General features: G+C 48.7%; 1 protein-coding gene across 1 annotated transcript in view; it reads right to left on the bottom strand.

The window, feature by feature from the left end:
- Positions 1-4,823: 4,823 nt before the first annotated feature.
- The window catches only part of LOC141955645 (hydrocephalus-inducing protein homolog), a gene marked incomplete at its 5' end in the record, with an annotated part of 34,260 nt that continues 15,952 nt past the window's right edge, over positions 4,824-23,131 (bottom strand). The window contains 6 exon segments of the mRNA XM_074895305.1: positions 4,824-4,915; positions 8,598-8,833; positions 11,194-11,261; positions 13,928-14,151; positions 16,140-16,258; positions 20,501-20,600. Of these exon segments, the coding sequence (XP_074751406.1) occupies positions 4,880-4,915; positions 8,598-8,833; positions 11,194-11,261; positions 13,928-14,151; positions 16,140-16,258; positions 20,501-20,600 (783 nt within the window).

The raw sequence follows: 23,131 nt of genomic DNA, 5'->3' as shown, positions 1-23,131 counted from the left end.
AGAAGAGGAATCGAAGTCAGGGTAATCATGTTAAGCTAGTGTGTGTCTTTGAATCCTATAGTGTTTAAAAAGGCATGGAGGCTAATTGTTACAGATTGCCATTGATTTGTTGTTGATTTAAGTGGATGATTTTGGATCTTATGATGAGAAATAATCATAATTAAATAACTGAATACAATTTTATAAGAATATTAGTTTTATAAAACTCAGAGAATCATTGTATATTAAGTAACTATGGAACACTGTGCAAACCATGCAACCAGCTATGCTGCTATGAGCTCATCTGTAAAGTCTCAGACCAAGACCATCTGGGCCACATAGTTCAATAATTATTAATCTTGAAATAATACTTTATTGTTTTGCATGTCAAAAGGTAGAAGCTTAGGTAAGATTAATAGAAATTAGAGAAAATGAACTGTAACAACCTGCCTATGTCTGCCAAGTTATGGAGAAACTCGGTAAAAGGTAATTCTGACAGGGGAAGATGGCGACCACCAACCCATGTACCCCCAACTCTTATTACAGCCCAGACTCGTTTCAGGACCTCAGTGCGCATGACCGAGAAGAGGCTGGATATTAAAATGATTTACAGGAATTAACATGGTTATGTATGAGCACTTGATTAATATGTATTATTGTATTCTATATAATGAGCATGTTATATGAATTAGGTGTGTGTTGGTGGTGAGACGGCTGCCCTGCACACCTGGCTGTTAATAAAGGAGGGTCTGTTACCTACATCCCATCGGTGTCGATAAGTTCTTTTATCCCATTTTGGTGACAAAAGGGTGTACAAGAGACACAGCTCTCTTTATGCTGGTCTCAACTTCTCACCAAGAATCAGGTAACAGCAAGAACACTGTAATAAACAATCTCTTTTCCAGTCTTGTCTTACAAAAGCTTCTGTCGGTCAGACGTGATTTTCTCCCTGTTCTGCTGAAGGCGATAGCTTGACTAGGGACAGAAACAAGGCTGTGCAGAGCAGGTGTGTTTTAAATGTGAGCACAGCCCATCTATGAACCCAAGAAGCAGCCACAGAAGGTAATGTTGGTAATAGCAAAGTTTAAAACACATTTACCTGTCCTGAAGCTCCTTCTTCTCCAGGTCCCCCTTGACTTGTAAGTGCATCACTTCCCAAGTCTTCTGGCTTGTTTCCTGGGGCGCTTGCTGCTGTGCCTGCTGCCGTGCTTGCTGACAGGTCTACCCAGACTGATGGGTTCCCAGAGCTGCACGCCGGAGTTCAGGCAGGAGTAGTTTACAAGTGCAGATCCAGAAAGCCTCATCTGCTCTGCCTTCAGCTTGGACAAATCTCTGCAGAAGGATCAAGAAAGAGATCATACTCACACCATCTTTAATCAGCTGACTCTCTTTTGAAGCATATTAATCATGCAGCAGTAAAAGCTGGGAGGAAAGACGACATCTTTGCTGGGGACAAATCATTCATCTGACACTTTGGGATCGGGACACATCTGGATAGTTGGGCAATGGGTCTATTTGATAGTTTGAGGAGCAAGGCAATTTTCTCCTCAGAGATAAGAAGAAATGTATGGAACAGCCAAAAGGCTTCAAGTATTAACTAGCAGGTCAGGGCATACCCTGCACATTAAGGGAAGCTTACAGTCAAGTAGGACAAATGGCTGACAGTAACTCACAGTTTGAATGCATGACAGGAGAAACCTTCTGGGGGTGAGTCCCCCAGATTCAGCTCTAGTGGGACTGAAAGGCGAAACCCCCCGTGCTCAGCAGTGCCCTGGCTGCTCCCTGACAGAACAGGGAACTCCCACACACCAAGAAAAAACTCCAAACCTCTGCAACTCACTGCAGCAACCAACCCTCACCCACAGCCCAAGAGCTGCCCCAGCCTCTCCTGCTCCCTGTGGAGGTCGACCTAGGGGACAGACCCAAGGAAAGTGGGTATAAATCAAGGGGGAGCCCGGGAGAGAGCAGTGAAGCAAAAAAGATGGACGCAGGTGGCTGCCTCCTGGAACCCTCGCCGGCGGGATCAGCGCAGGAACCCAGACCGGTGATCTGTATTTCCCCATTCCCTCTATCTCCCTCTTTTCCTTTTCCATTAAGAAATGCAAGGCATATTGTATCGCTTGCCACAACTTGCTATATACTTAGCCAACTATCATGCGTTCAATTAGTACATTGTGGGTAGTTAATAAATGCTTGGACTTAGAGACTTGTTGTCCGCTCCAATTGGGGATTTGCAAATCTGAATCACTTGTCCCCCTTGTCTGAGTGGGACGTGACAGTGGGCCCTACCAAAACCTCCCATATACCCCACTCCTACACATTTCTGTAGGTCCTACACAAACCCCCCATATTCCCCACCCCCTCACATTCTTGCAGGTCCTAACAAAACTCCCCTATACTCCCCATCTCTGTAAACATTCCTGTAAGTCCTACCCAAACACCCCTGTGTCCCCCCCACTCCACATTCCTATAGGTCCTCCCCAAGCCCCTCTGTCCCCCCATACCTCAAGGACAAGTCAGGTGGAGACAGTGACAAGGAGGGGCAAGACCTAGTAGGGGTCATATCCTGTGGTGGGGTTTTTTTTTTTACAGTATATCATGACATCATGGACAGCAGTGGCCTCACGCTCCTCCGCCACTTCTCCCTTGCGAGTGTTGTCATCCGTGGTGACGTCATGGCCGTGCTGGGGCTCTGCGGAGGGAGGGCTTTGCTCCTGGGGGTGGGAGGGGTGGGCACCACTGATGTCATGCGGGGGGGCTGTGATGTCACGTGCCCCCCTCCCCCACTTTGCTTTCCCTCCCCCTGCCCAGACACAGTGGGGGCCCCTCTGGGCCTGGGGACACCTAGGTGAGGGGGGGACGGAGGATGAGGGGGGCATATTGGGGGGCTGGGGAGTAGAATAAGGGCTCGCGGGGGGGCACGGGGCAGGACAGGGATTTTGGGAGGGCACACTGGGGGTCTGGAGGGGGGCACAGGGCAGGACAGGGATGGAAGTTAGGAGCTGGCAGTTGGGGTTACGGGTTGGGGATAGGGGTTAGGGGTTGGTGGTAAGAGTTAGGGGTTAGGGGACACGGTTAGGAGATTGGGGTTAAGTGTGGGGGGTTAGGAGGATGGAGTTAAGGGTTGGGATTAGGAGTAGAGAATGGGGTTAGGGTTTAGAGTAAAGGGCTGGTGTTAGGGGATAAAGGACAAGGGTTAGGAGACAAGGGATAGGGGCTTTAGGAATAGGGGGTCAGGAATAGAGGTTAGGCACAGGGGAAAAGGATTAGGGTTTAGGAATAGCGGTTAGGAATAGGGTATGGATAAGGAATAGGGGATAAGGGTTAGGAATAGGGGATAAAAAGGGTCAGGAGGTTGGTGATAATGGTTGGGGGTTGGGGAAGGGCTTATGGGATAGGGGTTGGGCTAAGGAGTGAGGGTTAGAAGGTAGGGGTTAGGGGTAGGAGGTTGGAGTAAGGGGTCGGAAGCTAGGGGATTAGGGTTAGAGATAGGGATTATGGGTTGGCTTTATGGGTCGGGGTTAGGCGTTAGCATTAGGGGTTGGGGTGAAGGGATAGGGTTAGGGTTCAGGGGTCAAAGGTGTTGGCATTAGGCGTTATGTGTGAGGGGTTTGGGTTGGGGGGAGGAGGTAGGGGTAGGGGCAAGGGGACTGGGGCTAGGGATAGGAGGATAGGGGTAAGGAGGTTGGGGGGTTGGGGGTAGGGGTCAGAGTTAGGCATTGGCATTAGACGTTATGTGTGAGGGATTAGGTGGTAGGTTTAGGGCTTGGGGGTTAGGGGGTATGGGTTTGGAGGAGGAGGTAGGGGCTTGGGATAAGGAAGGGGCTTGGGGTTAGAAGGTAGGGGTGGGGGGGTTGGGGCTGGGGGCTAGAGGTTATGAGCTGGCGTTAGGGGGCAGGGGTTCAGGGTTAGGGGTGAGGATTAGGGTCAGGGGTTGAGTGTTGGGGTAGTGGTTGAGGGGTAGGAGTGAGGAGTTAGGCGTTGGCGTTAGTCATTAGAGGTGAGGTGTTGGGATGAGGGGGTTGGGATTAGTGTTATGGGTTCAGGGTTAGGGAGAAAAGGATAGCAGCTGGCGGTAGGGGTTAGGGGTCGGGTTTAGGGGATAGGGTAGGGGTTAGAGTTAGGGCTACGGGGTAGCGGTTGAGGGGTAGGGGTTGTGGGGTATGGAGTAGGGGTTAGAGTGTAGGGGTTAGGAGTTGGGGGTTAGGGGGTAGAGGTCAGGGTTTGGAGGGTAGGGGCTGGGGTTACTGGTTGAGGGTTAGGTGTTTTGGTCAGGGCTTAAGGGATAGGGGTTAGGGGTTGGGTGTTAGGGGTAGGGGGTTAGGATTATCTGCCTGGTCCAGCAAGTTGTGACCTATGACACATGTTGCTGCCATTTCACACCCTTCAGGCCAGCCCATAGAGCTTGCTTGAAGAATTCAGAAGCATATTGTTTCCTACCATGTCTTGCAGGAGCTTGTTTATTTCCACTTCATGCTCAGTTTGTCGCAGTTTGAGGGAATTGTTATATTGCGTCTCTGTCTGCAAGAGCTGCTGTGCCAGGTTTTCCCATTCCTGCCTCATTAGAGATCGCTCTGCTTCCAGCTCACACTGAAGGCACTTCACTTCCCCTGCAAACAGGACAAACGGCAAGATTCAGAGTCTACACAAACAATGGTTCTGACTTCCCTGACCTTAAGACATCTGAACTTCAGTGCAGGAGAGATCTGCCTCCATGTCCTTTGCTCCTCAGAAGCACTGCGGACACAGAGCCATTTTTATACCATCTTCCCTAGGCAGGAAGATCACCAGAAACAGGAGGCTCTCACCTTGTATCACCTCCTTGGCTTGTGTGATGGTGTGAAGTTGGATTTCAAGCTGACTCCTGGTGATCTCCAACTGAGATAAGTGCTGCTGAGCTTCAAACAGGCTGGATTCCAGCATCTCCTTCGTTGACCTGTGAGTTGTGAATACAGAGAGAAATGCATTTGTTGCTCCTGATGCCCACTGAAAGTTATTCCAGCAAGAAGTCATTCAAGATTCCTACCCCGAGTATGGAAAATGGGTTGCAAGGACACTTGTATACAGAAATCATCTTTCTGCCATTTAAAATAGCAATGCAGGCCCCTCCGGGGGAATGCCCAGGCTTTGCTAATGACCTAGCATCACGCAGAAAGCCCAGCTGAATTTGATCTCAATGGCTAAATCTGAAATTGCTGTTGGCTCATACACAGGTAGCTGCGCCCAAAGTCTGGGCCAACAAGCAAAAGCCCGGTCTTTGCTCACAGGCCTCAGCTCATCAGCACTTCCAAGCTGCTCTGCAGGGGGACAGAACAAGAGTATTTCCCTGGATGACTCATGACTTTTTGAATGCTGTTCACAGTGCAGCTATAGTATTAGTATAGTAATAGCTATATATATATATATAGCTATTACTATATATATAGTATATATATATATACACTATAGCTATAGCTATAGTATAGTAAGTAACTTTCCAGACTCCTTGTATTTAAAAGGGGCTCAAGAAATACATCAGATGATATAGTAAGATCTCCCGCTTGCAGCAGCATTTGCAAGAAATCTGGACTAGATTCTGTCTGAACAAGGACCACCTGAAAGGAGACACGGGCAGCCTTCAGTTTCAACTGTTGAAAGTTCAAGAGAAAAACTTGCTGCTTTTCTCTAAGTGTTGCTATCTAAGTAGGCAGTAGCCCAAGTGACTTGTTGCCCTTTAAAATGGAAGCTGTAGTACTGCAGAGCCAAATTCTTACAGCCAGACTTCAACCACCTGCTGCGTATGACATGCAGGGTTCTGGAACCAGGAGCTGAAGCCACCTCCCTGATCTAACACAGCGCCCTGTGTGCCAGGTTCCTTCAACACACAGCACTGCCTCACTAGCACGGGGGTGCCATAAAAACTACAGCAGTAGGATTTCACTACTTGGATGGACAATGGAGGGTGTATCTTTAAGAAGGAGAACAAGCACATAGTTCTAATTATGCCAATCTCTGGCAGTCCAAAGTAAATATGCTCCATTTTAGGATAAATAGAAGTCAGTCTCTAAAACAGAACAGAAAAGATAGAGTCCAAAACTGTGACAACAAAAGGCTCTTGAGAGCAACATCTGGCAAGAACAGTTGCTGAATTTTTTATCTGTTGTCAAAGGTTCTTCATAACTAATGTATCTTTTTAAAAAAATAACGTATACCTTTTCAAAAAATTTTTTTAAAGGAGCTGAACATTTAATAGTTTAGTAACAGCCCAATAACTGACCCAACATAACTCAGCTGGATCAAAGAAGAGAAGCTGGAGCTCAGAAGAAGCAGCAGCAATCAAGAAACACACTGAGTCAAAACGGGTGCTTGTCAGCCATCCTAAGGATGTACTCTGGAGTAATAAAGTGTAAAAGTCAAGAAACATGAGAAACAATGTCTAAAACATCATTTGTACAGTGCTGCAAGTTCAGGAGTCTTCTAAAAAACACCTACAAGGAGGACAAACAACTCTGTTAGGTTTTTTTTTTTCTGAGAAGCAGAACTTGTCACATATGATCTTAGAAAGGCAGAAGGATAGAATCTTGATCCTTCCGTGTGTAACTTCTCCACGACATCTGTCTCTAAAGAGCACATGGTAAGGAGTACAGGACACGGACATCAGTGATGGGCAAGAATTCTCAAGGATGTGAGGATTCCAAAGAGGTTTCCCAGCTGCTGGTGTAACCAGCCCTGGGTCCTGCGCCACAGGTAACAAGAGTAAGCTTCCAACCAGAAGAGCCTCAAGATCTGCAGCACCAGGCTCTGGCTCCACCCTGGATGGCAGCATCCTACTCACAATGTCTGTATGGAACAGCCATTAACAAACTACCTGGTAAGGAAAGATCTATGTTCAAATGCACAGAACAAGAAACCAAAACCAGAGAGAAACTTCAGTTTCAGTAAACGTCTGCATGGTTTAATTATTACTCAAGTTGGAGCAAAGCTGCCTTGCTTTGGACTTCACACAGGAATGTGCAAGGGGGCATAAACCTGAGCCCGAGGCCCAGGAGATGTTTGCTAGTTTTAGCTGTCAGGAAAACAACATTAAAATCATAGTATACTTTTTTTCATTTTACTCAAGATTCTTTCATTTCTGCCCATGGAAGGTGAAAACATTTGAAAAGCACATAGGATGCAATTAGTCCTCGTGTAATGATTGCCACCTTTATAATTACAGCCATTATATAATGTCCTGCCTAGGGTTTCCTTGTGGAATGGCTGGAAAACAACGGGCACATTATGAGCGATCCAGACTGAGTGGCTTCACTGTAACAATAGGCTGTAGCTGTTGTGAAGAACACCTGCAAGGCCAAGGGGCTGAGAAACTGTGTGCGTAGCAAAAAGATAAGGAAGCTGGACTGTGGAAAACAAGATGTTTGCCTGGCAGGAGAACTGCTCTTGGACACCACACCGGGACCAACCATAGAGGGCAAAAGGGCACGTGGACAAGTAGCTTTAGCCTATGAGCAATCAAGTAGCTGGGCATGTACTTTATGGTAGTTTATAAATTGCTGTGTATCCTTTAATGAAGTGGCATTAACTTGATCACATTGGTCGTATAAGTTATGTCCAGAATTTCCGCGTCAGCATTTCCTCCCTGCCTTCACCTGGCCTCTGCCAGCTGCTCTGAAAGGCCTCGTCTGTCCCGCTGCAGGGCTGCCAGTTGCACCTCTAGGGCAGGCTTCTCAAGCTCCAGGAACTCCTTCTCTTTGGACACAGTGCCCAGTGCATGCCCCTGGCGAGAGGACTCTTGGTGCAGCTGCTCCAGACCGCTGCGAGCTGATTGTTGCTGGCGGTAAACATGACAGCAGGACAAAAGACAGTTAGAGCCCTTTCTCTGGAGCTCCGTGCAGAGCCAGCCATTTCCACTTCTGCATCAGCTGGAGGAGAAAGAGCTCTGTACTGCAGGCTGAAAGAGCATTTGCTCCAAAAGTCTTTTGACAAATCTGCTTTGTTAAATACACCTTGCACTTACCAGGGCATATGTAAGCATGATTAGATTAACGCTCTACTCCCCACTGTATTAAAATTAAAGGACTAATTTTTAATCTCAACTACAACAGCATAAATCCAGAGGCAATCTATTGACTTCAACAGATTCAGCTTTACACTGGGAAGCTGAGGGCAAAATGCAGCCCGGCAGGTGCTGTGCAGTTCACGGCTGCCAGAGCTTTTTCAATCCCCACTGGAGACCACTGCAGTGAATACAACTCATTCTGCTCCTCAGGAGAGGAGAAATAAGACTGGGAAGAAAAGCAAAGTGCTTTATACAATGACATGTCTCTTTTTAACAGCTACCTTCTGTCCTCACCCTTCCTCTGCCCACTTTAAATCAAAGAAACTGCTCCAAGCAGCTTTCAGAAACAGATGAATGGCTTCTGCACTTGACCATATGCTACATGATCTTCAGCTTACGATTCTGGAAACAAAGCAGTGGTCCTTCAAAAAAGCCCCAGAGTAACCCAGCTAACAAAAGCCCAACACTAGTGCAGATATCCTACCCGTGTTATGCTCAGAGCTAGTGGTGCTAAAGCCCTCCCACCCCTCAGTGAAGCTCCAGCTCCACCCGCCGAGCACGTACGGCCGGACTCTTCCCATACCTGGATATCCAAGAATCCCAGGGGGCGGATGGTCCCTCTGCAGGGCTTTATGCTGAATTCTCTTGGCCTGAGGTGACGCTGGGCTCCCTTTCTCTGGAGTAGGTGAGTGTTGTCTGTCATCTGAGCAAAACTGCTGACACTGGGCTCTCCAAGGCCGTCCCCAGGAATGCGAAGGTTGAAGGTCAGGAGCACCAAGGAGGTGTTAGTGAGGCGACATGACAAGGTGTGAGGAAAGCCTAGGAAAATGACACAAATATGAATTTATGCACCAACTGTACCATGATTCCTGGTGTGAATAGCCTGTTGTGATAAAACTGGGCTTGGAGTTTAGCTCTTTTCAATCTGAAGTACAGCTAACTGGGAAGCTACACAAGGAATTAATTGTCACTTAAGTTCTCTTTTACACTGATCACAGAAAATGCTTCCTTGGAAATGCCCACTCTTGGCGATGCTGAACACCAGAAGTTTCTCTCTCTCTAACTGTGAGGAGCTCTCTCACCTGCCCCCAAACCTGCACCAATTAGTTCTCACTTACAAGTGTCCATCCAGACAGACCATTTATTCTGAAAATTCAACGCCCTGTTGACTCTGCGAACACTCTCACAGTTTTCAGTATATAAAAGCAGGGTATTGTCATCGAGGAGAAGCTACAGTAAAAGGAAGGAAGGATGAAACTGGGAACGACAGCATGATGCAAAGCACTAACACAGTTTCTCTAGGCAGGACCCTTAAGGCATCTCCTGTCTGGGGCTACCAGACTGAGCACATGACAACTCAGCACTGCACTGGAGGCAAACCTGATGCTTGCTCAGAAGTCAACAGGAGCCATGTTCCACCTCACCTAACAAATGGGACACGGCTTCCACACTGCACACTGCCCTGCACAGGTTGACATCACTTGAGCTGTGATACTCGCCTTCCCTCATGGAAAACCAGTGACACAGCAACACCTGGTGGGGTGTTCTGCAGAGACAGGACATCAGCCCACAGCCTGCTCTGGCCTGGACATCTGGCTCGGCTGGCTAGCTCTGCGAGAAGGAGACATCTCCCGTGGCCTGCTCACCAAGCATTGTCGCGGTAGAGATGGTCAAGCGACAATCAATAATCAAGTTAGAAGCAAAAGAAGTGGAAGTTTTATTGTTATCTACATACTTTATATATCTTTTACAACTACTGCAAGCTCTAACATAATTGGCTAAACCCATAGCAACGGTACACCCATAGCAACAGTACATGATTGGATAGCTCTCTTAAAGTTTTACTGCTGAACATAATTCACGCAGTTCCTTATCTGTGCTCAACAGTTTCATGTTTCTTGCAGCAGATGTTCACTGTCCTTGCTCCTTATCTGTGGTATGCCCTCCTGTATGCAGGCTTCTCACGGATACGGGACGATCTGGCCAAGGTCGAATTCCATCTGCTCTGTCAGGCGTCCAGCAGACCCACTGCCTACCCCGACAAAGCATCGTTTGAATACAGATGGGGAAGAAAACCAACTGCAGCCACAGTGGGGGGTTTCTCCATGTCCAACAACAGTCACCACTGCCCACTTCCAACAGTTACTCCAGCAGGGAGGCAGGAGGGGTACAACAAGGACAAACACAGACTTCACAGTCCCAAATGAGACCAAAGTCACCAGATGCAGGTCAAAAGTCAGCAGTACAGTTAAAACAAGCAAAAATGCAATAGCTGCCTTCAGCTGAAAAGCCCTTATTAATGAAATTACATTAGGGAGGATGAATCTCCTATTACCTATCTACATCTCTGTCTGGTGTGTTTCTTGTTGTTTTATTCAAAAGGAAATAAAGAAGTAGCAGAGTGGTGATGGAGGGAGGCGAGATGCGGCTCAGGAAAGGTAATGAATCTTCTTAAAAAGACTCATGAACAGCATGAAAACACAGAGGCATTCTGGGCACAGAATGATAATGGCCCCTCAATCAATCCACAATTGATTTCACATTTAAACTGTAGATCATTTCAGTAAAAAGCCTTTTGTGAGACTGAGATGGAGAACCAGAAGCTGCATTTCAACAGAGACGCTCTGGATGCTCAGCCACCGGCTCTGTCAGCAGAGCTGGGCCTGTGGCAGGGAAGGAGGAGCCCATGGTCTGAGGACAGCAGTGCCTGATTCAGAGCTACTGCTTGGGCATGTTACCTGGTGGGTGACAACGAGGGGCCCTCACAGCGTTAACATCTGGCACTAAAGTTCAGGTGGGTAAATGGCATCCTTGCCTTGCAACAGGAACATTTACCCAGAGCAGCTACAGGCTAGTACGTGGCTTAAACTCCCTTCTGCTGCAGTCCTATCCCCTGGGCCCTCTGGGACAAGGACTTTCACAGTCATTCTGCTGCCAAGGATTGGGAGATTGGTTCTGAACAGACTACAAGGTCACCAGAAAATACTGACTTTCTATCCCTTTGGTCCTATTTGATCTCATGATGGCATAAGACTGCCTAAGCAACCAGCAGCCCTGGCTTTAACCTCCCGAAGGCTGCTATGGAGGAACACAAGTGACAGATGATCTTATGTTAAAGTGCTCTGTTTTGGTAATTCACAGAGCTCTCAACCTGTGGACCAAGCCCAGGGCATACTCACCGAAGGAGACATCACCGAAGTGGAGGGCAGGGACGTCAAAATGAAAAGTCGGTCCAATGACACAGCCCCTGCAAGGACAAAGACAGGCAGAGATGTTGGCTCGGTTAGAGAGAATGGCAAAGCGCTCAGCTTTCCTTACTGCTCGGGTGGGTAAAAGCTGCTCTCAGAACCACGGTGGGTTTCAAATCAACCTGCCATCCCCATGCTCAGAACAGTACCCATGGGGACAGCAGGCAGCCAAAGCAAAGTGGTCAGCACCCGACAGCTGCTGCTGAGGCTCAGGGCACCATGGCAGGTTGTGCCCCCATGCTGCTGCTGGCCCCATGAAGGTCCCTGAACAAGTGATGGCTCTGTGCCTCGGTTTCCCCACCCATGATGTGATGGACAGAGGTGTCCATACAAAAGGGGACTCACTGTAACTAGCCTTCCCAGCCACGGGTTCCCTGCTTTGGAATTTTTTTGTAATGCATGTGTGAAGGGAGATCAGGGTCCTGGCAGAGCAGGAAGGATAGCACAAGGCGGGAGAGGAACTGCTTGAACTCTCATCCCCGTTCCTTCCTTTGCAGCCCAGTGTCCCACCAGCCAGCTTGCCTCTGTTCAAAAAAACCAGAAGCTTTTCTCCACGGAGGATGAAATCCAGTGCATAAAACCTTCCAAAGAGGGACGCTCAGCTGGACCTGGTGGGTGGACATTTCAAGGGCATTTGAAAACAAACAGCTTAATCTGTGGGGCTGGAAAATGACAGAAGGGATGGAGCGGGATCCTTGAAAAGCAAGACAGAGCTTAAGGAGGCAGATGCCATCTCAGGGAGGAGACAACTAAAATGGGAGTTGTTGCTGAGGGACTGCTGCATGGGAGCAGGCAGGTGTGCCGGGGTGCCATCAAATGGGCTGCATAGGAGCCAGCATCCAGGGAGGAGGAGTACAAGGATGGGGAAGAAATAGGTTAAAAAGGACCAGAAATCCTCTTTCACTGAGACAGAAGGTCTGCACTGAGCCCAGGGGGGTGCTGGCCAAACAGGGCAGAGTGGCCACAGGGAAGGGGAGGGCATGCTGGGCACCCGGAGCCAGGGCATCACTGGGGAAAAAAGGACCACTTCATTTGGCTGTGGGGAAGCCAAAACACAACCGTCCCTCTGACAGTTCCTTCCTTCCTTGCCCAGGAGCAAGGCCACTGCGGGGCAGAGGCAGCGGGCACTGTCCAAGGAGTACTGTATTCTACCTGTGGTAAGTGCAGCCTTACCAGTAAAACCTGCCCTTGCTCAAGGAGAAGGCTGCTCATGCAATAACACCCCATGACCAATTTGGGGGAGGGACAGAGGAGAATAAATTATTTGATTGTGAAATGTTCCCTTTTGATTCCCAAAAAAGCAGCGTTTCCCCTCCAAACACAAAGCCAACATAATTCTTTCTCTACTGAGCTCAACAGACCTACTCACCACTCCTCTCCTGCAAAGTAATAACCTTTCTGTTCTTTTTTATCTATTTCCCTCACTTTATTGGCAAAATCGACCGCAATCTCCTTCCATTGCTTTACTGCCTTTGTCTAGTGCCTCCCAGCAGCAGCAGCCCAGGAGGCTGGTTGCTGAGGAGGCACAGCCAGCCCCACAGCTGCAGAGCACCCAGCACCAGCTTTCCTGCCTACACCATGTCATCCCACCAGCCCCCGTGGTTAAAGACCAGCTGGGACAAGTTTGCATGCTGCTGTGGTCCTGAGAAGTGAGCTTTGCCTCTCCTATCACCAGCTTTTTTCCCCCCTTCTCCCTTTTGCTTGGTGAGGATTATCTCTTGCTGTGGCACCAGCCCACAGGATGATGCCCGAGCCCCTGTGACAGCAGCTGCCGACAGGCGCCCGAGCCCCTGTGACAGCAGCTGCCGACAGGCGCCCGAGCCCCTGTGACAACAGCTGCCGACAGGCGCCCGAGCCCCTGTGACAACAGCTGCCGACAGGCGCCCGAGCCCCTGTGACAGCAGCTGCCGACAGGCGCCCGAGCCCCTGTGACAACAGCTGCCGACAGGCGCCCGAGCCCTGTGACAGCAGCTGCCCCATCAGTACTTCTCTGTCTGCAGAGAGGAGGCACCACAGCGCTGGCTGCACAAGAGGACAGCTTGTACCAACCCATGAGCATGAGAGGTGATGCTGAGGCTGCTGCTACCCATTTGGGATGGATCATTAACAGAGGATTTTAAAAACACTGCCTCTGGCTGCAGCCACCCAGGCTGGTCCATCCCCAAAGCCCTGCTGGCCTTGCTGTGTGTTCAGGGGGGGTGGCCCAGACCAGCTACCACCCAAAGCTGATGCTATCCCGCTGTCTGTCGTGGCCCAAGGGGGAATGAGCTACCTGTAGGAAGGAGTTATTCCAGCTCCTGGGTACCCGGACTGGGCAGCAGGCATCTCCACACTTTTCTGTACAGCCTCCAGTTAAACTGTTTTCCAGCACAGGTAGTCAATTAAAGCCCTTTAAAGGTCCCTTCCAACACAAACTATTCTACAATTCTACGATTTCCTCTCACAGACAATTACACTTCATTTGCTGCTGCAACTGCAAGGTTCAGACTGGAGTCAAGGTTAAAAAGCCTTGGCTCTTAGCATGAGGATGCTAGGATCCAAGCCAAGACTAAGACCTTAGACAACACCTTTTTTTCTCTGTTTCACCCTAAAATGAGGTAGGTGGGAGATGATTACCCAGAGACAGCTACAGATGTGCCCACCAAGCTCCTATAACCCTCCTCACCTGATAGTCAAGGTCACAGGCTCAGGGGATCCATTCACACTGAACCTGAATTCTTCTGTGATCTCCCCCAGTATGGTGGAACTGAAGGAGATCCGGATGACTTGGAGCCCGTCCGGCAAAATGATGCCCTCCTGGGGGAGGAAGATGAAGCAGGAGCCCAGAGCTGTAGCTGGAGGGACCAAGTTGAAGACAGCATCGATGGCTCCTCTGTTAAACAGGATCACCTGTAGCAGCAAGAAAGCAAAAGGGAAATACATAAGGAATCTTCCTTTCTTACAGAAGGCTGATTTGTTTTCTGATTAACCAATTAATGTCTGTAAAAAGCAGAAGATGCTGTATGCTGCTGCTTGGCAGAAGCCAAAGAAAATGCAACAGAACAAATTCTGCCTTTGGATTTTTCATGCAAAGCAGTGACAGCTTCATAGAAACAGTCACTCGGGGTTTATTCCACTGACACAGAGCAGCCCACTTCGACTTGCAGTGCAGAGGAGCTGCTCAGTGTCACCAAGTTGATTCAGACCTGTCCCTAAGAGCAACGAAGGGCACTTGCAGCTTTACTAGTGAATCATCACATAACTGATTCTGCTCCCGAGAAGTCCGATCTTGCCGAGGGCAGAATACGTTGCAGCCAACAAGTTTACTGCATGTAGAAGACGCCTCAGGGCAGCACTATCACCAACTTCAGCACTCCCCAACTCTCCTACAGTATGTAATTTACGATTCTTATTTTTGCTTTAATGGGATACTTTCTTAGTCTTTGCTCAAACAGATGTGTCAGGAAAGGATGAGCGTGTGGTGCACAGCAGCTCCACCTACTCCAAAGAATTTATCTTTCCTAAATATTCACAGACACCACCTAAGACTTTACCATTATCAGAATAAACTGCAAATTTAGAACTAAACCATATTTTGTTGAACACTCAAGAGATCTACTGCCTCGAACAAATGACAAAATCCTGCAGCACTTGTTGAGATTCAGCTCTTCTCACGTTGGGCGAGCAATGCTCACAGCTGCTGCGAGTACCAGCACGCTGTCAGTCACCAACAAACCACCCAAAGCAAAGCAGTAAAGTTTCTGATTGCTGCAGGGTCAAATCCTGCCATTTCCATGGAATTAACTATCTGCTTTGGATTTCTTTTCCCTAATTTCTGTCCTTGTAAAGCCTGGTAGAAAAATTGAGACAAAAGCATTTTTTAATTTTGCAGTTGCTGTTAAAGATATTCATTGTATTCAAGCTTTGCAAGGGTAACCTGAAAACTACTCTCTCCTCTCATGTCTTTTACACCTCAGTTACAAATTGCACCCAGGGATCCTGTGCTGAGCTGAGGTTTACCTCCAGTCTAGCTGCTCAGCACAGCACTAGCAGTATCATCTACTTAGTCACATTTTCTCAAGTAATGAAAATAATAAAATGATAATCAATAAAATATCACCATTAAAAATGCATAGAGAGTACAATATTTGGGTAAGAAAACACCTTAATGTGTCCTTCCCTGCCCAGTCAAGCTTTTGAAAGTATTGCTTCCTTTTCTACCTCTTTCAGCTGCCCTATCTCATTTTTTTGCAGAAGACTTGACACCTTTGGCAGGGGGAGGCAAATACGTAGAAAGTTCCTTTGCTTCCCTTCAAGAAATACTTTGCTCTTCATAGAGATGCAGCGAATCTGAAGAGTGGTGAAAGACTGGTCAGCAAGGGAAAGCACTCCCAGTTCTGCTGCCAGACCCAGCTCTGAGCCAGAGGCTGGACAGATTTCCTCCAGCTCCCAGGAACTGGCAGCATCCACTTACCAGAAAACTGGCTGCAATGGCCTGGAGTTCAAACACAGTACATTTGTTCCAGCTGCTTTTTAACAGCCCGAGTATAAAGATGCATTCCATCCAGGGCTGAAACAAAACCCTCTGAATATTTATCTTTTTGTCCCAGTGTTGCTTTCATGTGTCAAAGGGGTATTTTTTCACATGAAGCCTCCCAGCTGATTTCCAAGGAAGGTTGCAAAGAGCAGGGATTAAGACTTCACAAACAACATAGGCACCTTTCAGATCCCATCAGAAGTATCCAGATTCTGAGAAAGCCCCCAAATTTGGCTAGTATGTCAAACAGTCCTTCCTGACAATGACCCGAGTTGCCAGAAATCCCACAGGTCCATGAGGCTCACTGCTGCCCTGGGAGCCATCAAGATCCCCCCAGCCCCTCAGAATCCTGACTGCTCACCTCATAGCTGTGGTCTAATCCAACAAAAACCTTCCCGATGTCCAGCTGCTCAGAGCTGAAGCGGAGCCGAGGCCCTATGCCTTCCCCTTGGATGTGCAGGGGCAGCCTGGTCTCGCGGCCTGGAGAGAGATTTCCTCTTCAGTACAGTAATTGCCTCTGTTATCCCGGACTGTCCAGGCTGCCTCGGTGCTACTCCCTGACTCTGGGCTGGATGGGAACAGCTCTAGGTGCTCCAGGAGGAGATACAGGACTCTTCCCTGCCCTCAGGAGATATGCCTTGGGGCTGGCTTCTAATTTCCAACCAACCCCTTGGCGAAGCTCCCTGCTAACGGCGCTGTGCACGTCTGAGAGCTGCCTAGAGCAGGCAGAGCATCTCAGCACTGCCCGTGCTTGACACACAGCTCCGTGCCTGGGGCTCCAGGGCTCACCTCCTGCAGTGGCACCTAAATAAGACAGAGCTTTATGATCTCCACAGAGCAGCACTTGCCTGTGCCCACTATGATACCGAGAGCTCAGATTTGTAAAGACACCTTACCTGAAGCACGCTGAACAGTTATGGAAAACCTCACTGCTGAGGTCAGAGAAGCCATGAACATACTGCTAATACACACAGCCCTTGCTGCAAAGGGAACCAAGACTGCAAGGCTTATAGCTAAACTCTAAGATGCTCATTTTCTTCCGTAAGCCTGCTAAGATGACAGGGTGGGATCGTTCAGTCCAAAGGCTCCTCTGAACCACTGCAGCAGCCTCAAGTGCCTGAACCCTAGCTCCAGTTTGGGCTTGGGTCTCCCTGACATCCCATCCTACTCTGCACAGAAAGTGAGTCACACAAGGGAAAAAAGAAAGGCCCAGAAGTTGTAGCTAACCTTCAGCGTAGCTTTTGTGCAAAAATATTCCTCTCTCCTTTTGTGTAATGCTCACCATTCATTAAAGATTAGGGACTGAAGGTTGATTTTTTTTATCTGATGCATAGTTATTCCAGAATGTCCAAAACTACTTCCTATTGCAAAGAGCAGCCCAGGTGGGACAACACCGTGACTAGATCACAGCTTGAAAAAACTCTCCTGGGAACAGCCCTTTCAGTGATTGCCGACTTTCTGATCTTGCAACTATGGAATGAGGATCTTTGATTATGTCCAAGCCAGAAAGGAAGAGTGAGGGAGCTTTTGTTGAATTCAACATTTTTTAAATGGATCCAGACAAAGCCCAGCTGTCAGCAGAGATGACATGTAGGTTGCACAGCTCAGGCATTAATTGGAGGGCTGTGTATTTCTACTTCACAGACACCATAAAAGAGACAGTATTGGGTGCTACCTGTCAAAAGATCACTCCACCTTGCATCACATATGTCTTAATTTTCATTAAAAACTCTAGGTCTAAACAACCAAAGCTCTTAGGAAATGGCAAAGATTTCCAAGTGACCAGCTTTTGTCCATGATCATGCTGAGACACACATCACATGGCCACTGCAGTCAAAAAACCAGTGGCGGTTCTTCCCCTTCTGCAGTAGGCCCTCATTCGCTCCAGAAAGTCTCTGGAAACCATCCTTTCTTCTGCCCCTACGCTGAACTTAAAACTTTAGGAAATCCCAGAAATGTTGCTTTTCCTCCTTCCAGGTGAACCGCAGAGTGGGCTTTTCCCAAAGGAGGAGGAACAGACTAAACTGCAGGCAGCATTCAGGAGAGCTGAGAGGGAAAAAGAGAGAGTTTTTGCCGGGAGCTGGGGCTTCCAGGAGCATCCAGCCTTTGCTCAAGGCTTGGCTACAGCTGGGCTGTGGCCCTGGGATGCTCCCACCATAACACATCCCCAAGCACGCAGGCCAAGGGCATGGAGGGGCTACAGCCTCCTTGTCCTCAGTCCCAAACCCACCTCTGGTGCTGTGGAGGGAGCACTGGGATCTCAGCAGGAATAACGTGGTGGCAGGTCACCGGGTGCACAGAGTGGCACTGCTGCCTCGCTTTCAAATAAATAGGGGTCTAGGTGGCCCAACAGCTTTGCTGCCGAAGTCCTTAACTTCTGCTGCTTTCCGACACTCAGTTGCTTGTTCACAGAATGTCCCTGTCCCTTATGACTGGTTTTGAACGTGATTCTCATCTGACCACATCAGTAAACAGTGTTACATGATGCAGGACAGTTCTGTCACAAGCTAAGGGACTAATTATCACGTGAGATTCTGCTTCTCCCTGCAAGAGTGGCTTAAGAAAGGGTCTTGCAAGGTGGCTTAAGAAAGGGTCTTGCAAGGTGTAACCCAGTTCAGTTCTGTGTGCGGACAAACCTAAAACTGAATTTTAGGTGTGAGAGCCCCACACCATGTGCTTCCTTCCAGCACTCAAGAGCCACAGCTTTATTTCCATGAATAACGAAGAAAGTTCATTTTGAGATTCAATATTTGACGAGGGCAAATTTCAAGCCACTTCTTAACTGCCAGCTTTGCAAGTTGCAGAGTGCTGGTTAGTTCTGTAAATCACTGCATGCAGAAGCATCTTCTTGGCAATTCATGGAGGCACCTGCAAAAAAGTGGAGGCCAACAAAGCCCCTTTCCAGTGGGGCATGAGATCCAGCTGCACAACTCACAGGGCTGCACTGAGGCAAAGCTCCCAAGCATTCCCAGCAAGGGACACACACCCTCTGCAAACCATCCTCCAAAGGCGTTTGTGACTGGCATGCAAATGCATGAGGAAGGCAGTCACACTTCTTAGAGGAATCAAGAAGCAAAGTTAACTGACTCTCTAGTTAAAGATCACTGTTTTCTTCTTTAAACTCTTCCTGCACTCAGGGACCTTGACTCTGTGGCAATTTCCACCCTGATAATACAGCAGATCAGCTCTGGTTTGTAAGGGAGGGGGCTAGGTGCATCATTTAAATGACCTCCTTGAGGTTCTCTTCCAAGGAGCCAGTGGGGGAGTTAAGTTCTCCCAAGGGCCCATCAGGACCTTTTCAAGAGCAGGCTTCTCTTTCTAAAAACAGATCATTTGCTCATCTGTTTCCTATAACTCTCAGACCAGCTCAAGGGTTGCATGCATCTAGTTTTCCTATTTCAAACAACAAAAACACTCTCCTGGCACAACCCCTGCAGACTCCTGCAGCAAAATGACAGACACCTCCATCACCAGAGCAAAAATCCCAGAGCCAGGAGCACTGAGCAAGGAATCCCTCAGGAGCAACTTTTTAAATCAATCCTTTCCTTCCACAGCTCCAGCAGCTGCAGCTGGTGGGCAGGAAGACATTTTGTGAACACAAGCCCTGGGTAATGACTGTAGGTGGCATTTGCCAAGTAAACCCCGGACAATTACAGTATAAATAAAAAGCTGTTTCATGACATTTGTATCCCTCAGCATAGGGCAGTAAGGAAAGCGACAAAGCAGTTGGGTTAGTGACGTCAGCACACTCCAGAACAGGCGCCTGGCTGCTGGAGGACCATGGGCCTTGCACCTCTTCCTCTTAGATGGGGAAAAACCATCATGTTCCCTGGATGGAAGCCTGACAGCGCTCTTCCAGTCTTGAAAAACACCTTAAGCAGCACCACGCAGAGACAGAGAGGAAGGACGAGGTCACCCGAACCCTGCAGCCTGCTGCAGGCACTCCCTGCCCCGTGCTAGCACAGCAAAGCCATCACCTCTCCCAGGGCAGAGATGATGCAGCTCAGGTGGGCCAGAGATAACTGATCCCAGCAAAAGACGCAATGGCACTTCTGTAAGACAGGATGAGCATAAGGCCTGCCTAGCAAATTACTCAGACTCTGATTTCCAGGGAGGGTGCTCACCCCGCTGAGCACAGCAAGCCCTGTGCAGCGTACCCGGAGGCACCACAGACTCAGAGCCACAAGGTGACAATTCCCACGTGCTGGCCAGAGGTGTCCTTCTGCACACAGCCTGCACTCAGCAGGGCTCAGCCACCCAAGGTCTGGCAGTGTCGGGGTAGTGAGAGGGGATCCAGGGTCTGGCAGCACATTTGTAACTCAGCTCCTACCGCCTCAGGAGTCTGATGATGCATCCGTGTAGTAAAGACTCCTCCTGGAGGCAAATGGTCTACAGGGACTTGGTGCTCACCCACTGAATCTGTTTAGCTCTGTAGCTCTTTGGCCTCTACAGGCACCTGGCAGCAGAGCAAATGCTGGCAAACCCACGGCATGAAAACTTATCTCTTCACTGCCTTGGTTGTTCTGGGAACAGTGATCCAGGCTTGTAGCCACACATCCTGGCCTTGGACAGGAGACCACCTGGAAACCGCAGGGGCAGGGCGCACATGCCAGCACCCTGATGACCACTGACCCTTCCTACCAACTAGATGAGAACTGAGGGGCCTGCAAGACTACTCGTGCCTCCACCGTGGGTAACAGAAGCAGGAGAAAGGAGATGTACCTGAGATGTCGCAGTAGACCGTTTGTTGATAGACTCCGGCTTCTTGGGGTCTAAAGATCACGTTAACTTCAGCTGAAGAATTTGGCCAGATATCTCCCTCCTGAAACAGAAGGAGACAGCAAACCATTTATCTTCAAATGTCATTTCTTGTTTTCAGCCACAGCCCTGTAGCCTTTACTTAGAGCATCAGTGAAGAGCAGGGAACAAGCAACATCAACAAAATTTATGGGGGTTTGGAAGCAGCTGCAAAAAATCTTTCTAAGTCTGTTACCTTTACTGGGATGTGGTATAGGCATTTTGTTAAATTAGGGCTATAACAAAGCCACCAAACTGGCTCACACTCCAGTGAATCAAGTAGGATTTCTCCAGTGGTACCAGCCAGTTTAAGAAAAAGGTTCCTCTCACCTCCAAACCTTCCCGTATATCCCTGTAGCACTATGGCTACATGACGACTTTTACTCAGATGAGGAGAGATTCAACAAATCAAAGAGAATTTCCCATTCTTAGTTACAAAGGTGCTGCCTCTTATACCCTTCACCTGTACATGCACCTAAGTATTTAACGTACTGCAGTGAGTGGGGCACTCAGCACCAAGCAGAACGAGCCCTCCTGCCTGGGGATAAAAGAAGAACAGGCTCCTGCCCACTGGCGGCTGCTTCTGCCCCGAGCCGTGAGCAGCCAGCCAGCATGCAGGGTCCTCCAGCTGATGGATGATCTGGGAAAGGAGTTGAGAGACAGATGCATCCTGTTTCTCTCTGCAAGGTGCACATGTTCCTGTTTCCCTGAACACAGGCTCAGACAAGGAGAAATGGGATTTGCTTACAGCTCCACACCTCTTTCGACCAACAGGCTCTTTTCTGTGTCATGCTCTTGCTCAGGGATTTAAGTCTGGGCCATGCTACCAGTGTGTCTGCAACTCTCTGCTGCTTCCTTGGGGTCTTCTCTCTCTGCTTCTCGCCCAAAGGGTCCTGGCACTGGCGCTCAGTCCCAGGGAGCCTTGTCGCACAGTTTCGGAGATATGCCTGCTTTCTAAAGGCTCTCACTTCTTGCAAGTGAGGCACCACTTACATCCCCTGAACCCCTGGCATTACAAATGTTTCTTTGTGTGTTTGTTGACATAAACAGAGGCACCTCTGACAACTGTAATAACACTAAACAAAGGAAGGAAAATTTCAGCTTATAGAAGGAGATGAACAGAGTTCTTTTTCTATCCACAAAGCAAGGCTTTGATTCTGCATGATGCTGGGTATCCTCACTGTTTTGTCCAGAAGAGCCTTGAATTGAGTGGAGCCTCTGGCACTCCTGCAGCATAAATATTAAGTAACTCTAATGCTTCCCATCGACTTAGCCCTTACAGCTCAAAGGACAGCCCCCACAAAATTTGAAGAGCTATGACATGGTGAGTTATTGGGCTGCAGCTGCAAATAATTCCCTAATGCACAGCCTGCTCAGAGTCAACAGAACAGAGGGAAAAAACTGTGAAATAACTCACAGAAAATACTGTGAGTTATTTCTCCCGGGAAATTAAAATGGGCTGTTGAAGAGGTTCCTTGCATTCCTGCTACACCACAGGGGAAAAAAGAACTGCTGCTTGAAAGGAAATGCTTCATTACCCACCCTTGCAGGCTACTGCTACACGCGTCCGAGCCTTGGGGCACCTCAGGAGCCAGTCACGTGCCTGGGCTACATGTTCTCTATAGGATGGCAGTCGAGTCGGAGCATGGAGAGCCACCATGGATGGTAACCAGGACAGATGTAAAACTATGCAGTGCTGTGAACATGGCATTGCAACACTTCTGGCTGAAACACTTCTGGCCTCAGACAGGCTGCAACTGGCAGATGGCATAAAATACAGACGGTGGATGTATGATGGTACAGCACAACCACTCCAGCTGTCCTACCCTGGCTTTGCTCCAGCATAAAGCATGGTGATACAGGAGTGGATGGCACACCAGGACTCACAGCTACACAAATGATATCTCTGCAAGAGCCCAACCATAAATACATGCAAATCCTATTTCTCCTCCCTCAGCCCCTAACTAATGAGAATCTGCTAGATCTCCACCAGTCTCCACCAGTCAGAAAAAGCTGGTCTTGAAAAGCCAGGCACCACCAACTGCTGGCCATATCACCTGCTTTGCTTTGCAGAAAGGGAAGGCAATCCATGGAAGGAAATCACTGCTCAAAGCAGTCAAAGAAACAAGACAGAGCTGGCAACAGAAGTACTAAAATGACACTCAAAGTGCATCCTCTCAGCTCAGGGCACTTAGGAGAAAGGCAGTGCCAAAGCTAACATCTGCCTCTTTCCATAAATAACTGAACCCACAGGGAGCTGTGGGATGGACCATGGCATCCATTGGAGATGGTGCCTCCCACCAAAAAACAAAGTGCTCTGCAGTAGCCTCTTATCTGGATGGGGATCAGCTTGGTTCCCCAGCTGAGGTGCAGGTTTGCAGCAACAAACACCACTCTCACCTCCTGGCCCAATCTCTCCATCAACAACAGGAGCACCTTTGTAACCTGGACATCTTGACGACCACCTCCATCAGCTCAGAGTTCACATGTGACACTGAGGAGTCACTACCAGGCAAGGACAGGACAGTGATGACTTGTCAAGGTCAGCGTAACAGT

This window comes from Athene noctua, unplaced genomic scaffold (assembly GCF_965140245.1).
Source record: "Athene noctua unplaced genomic scaffold, bAthNoc1.hap1.1 HAP1_HAP1_scaffold_368, whole genome shotgun sequence".
Taxonomy (NCBI): Eukaryota; Metazoa; Chordata; class Aves; order Strigiformes; family Strigidae; genus Athene; species Athene noctua.
The sequence above is the reverse complement of the archived record's forward strand: the minus strand, read 5'-3'. Positions and strand labels throughout refer to the sequence as shown.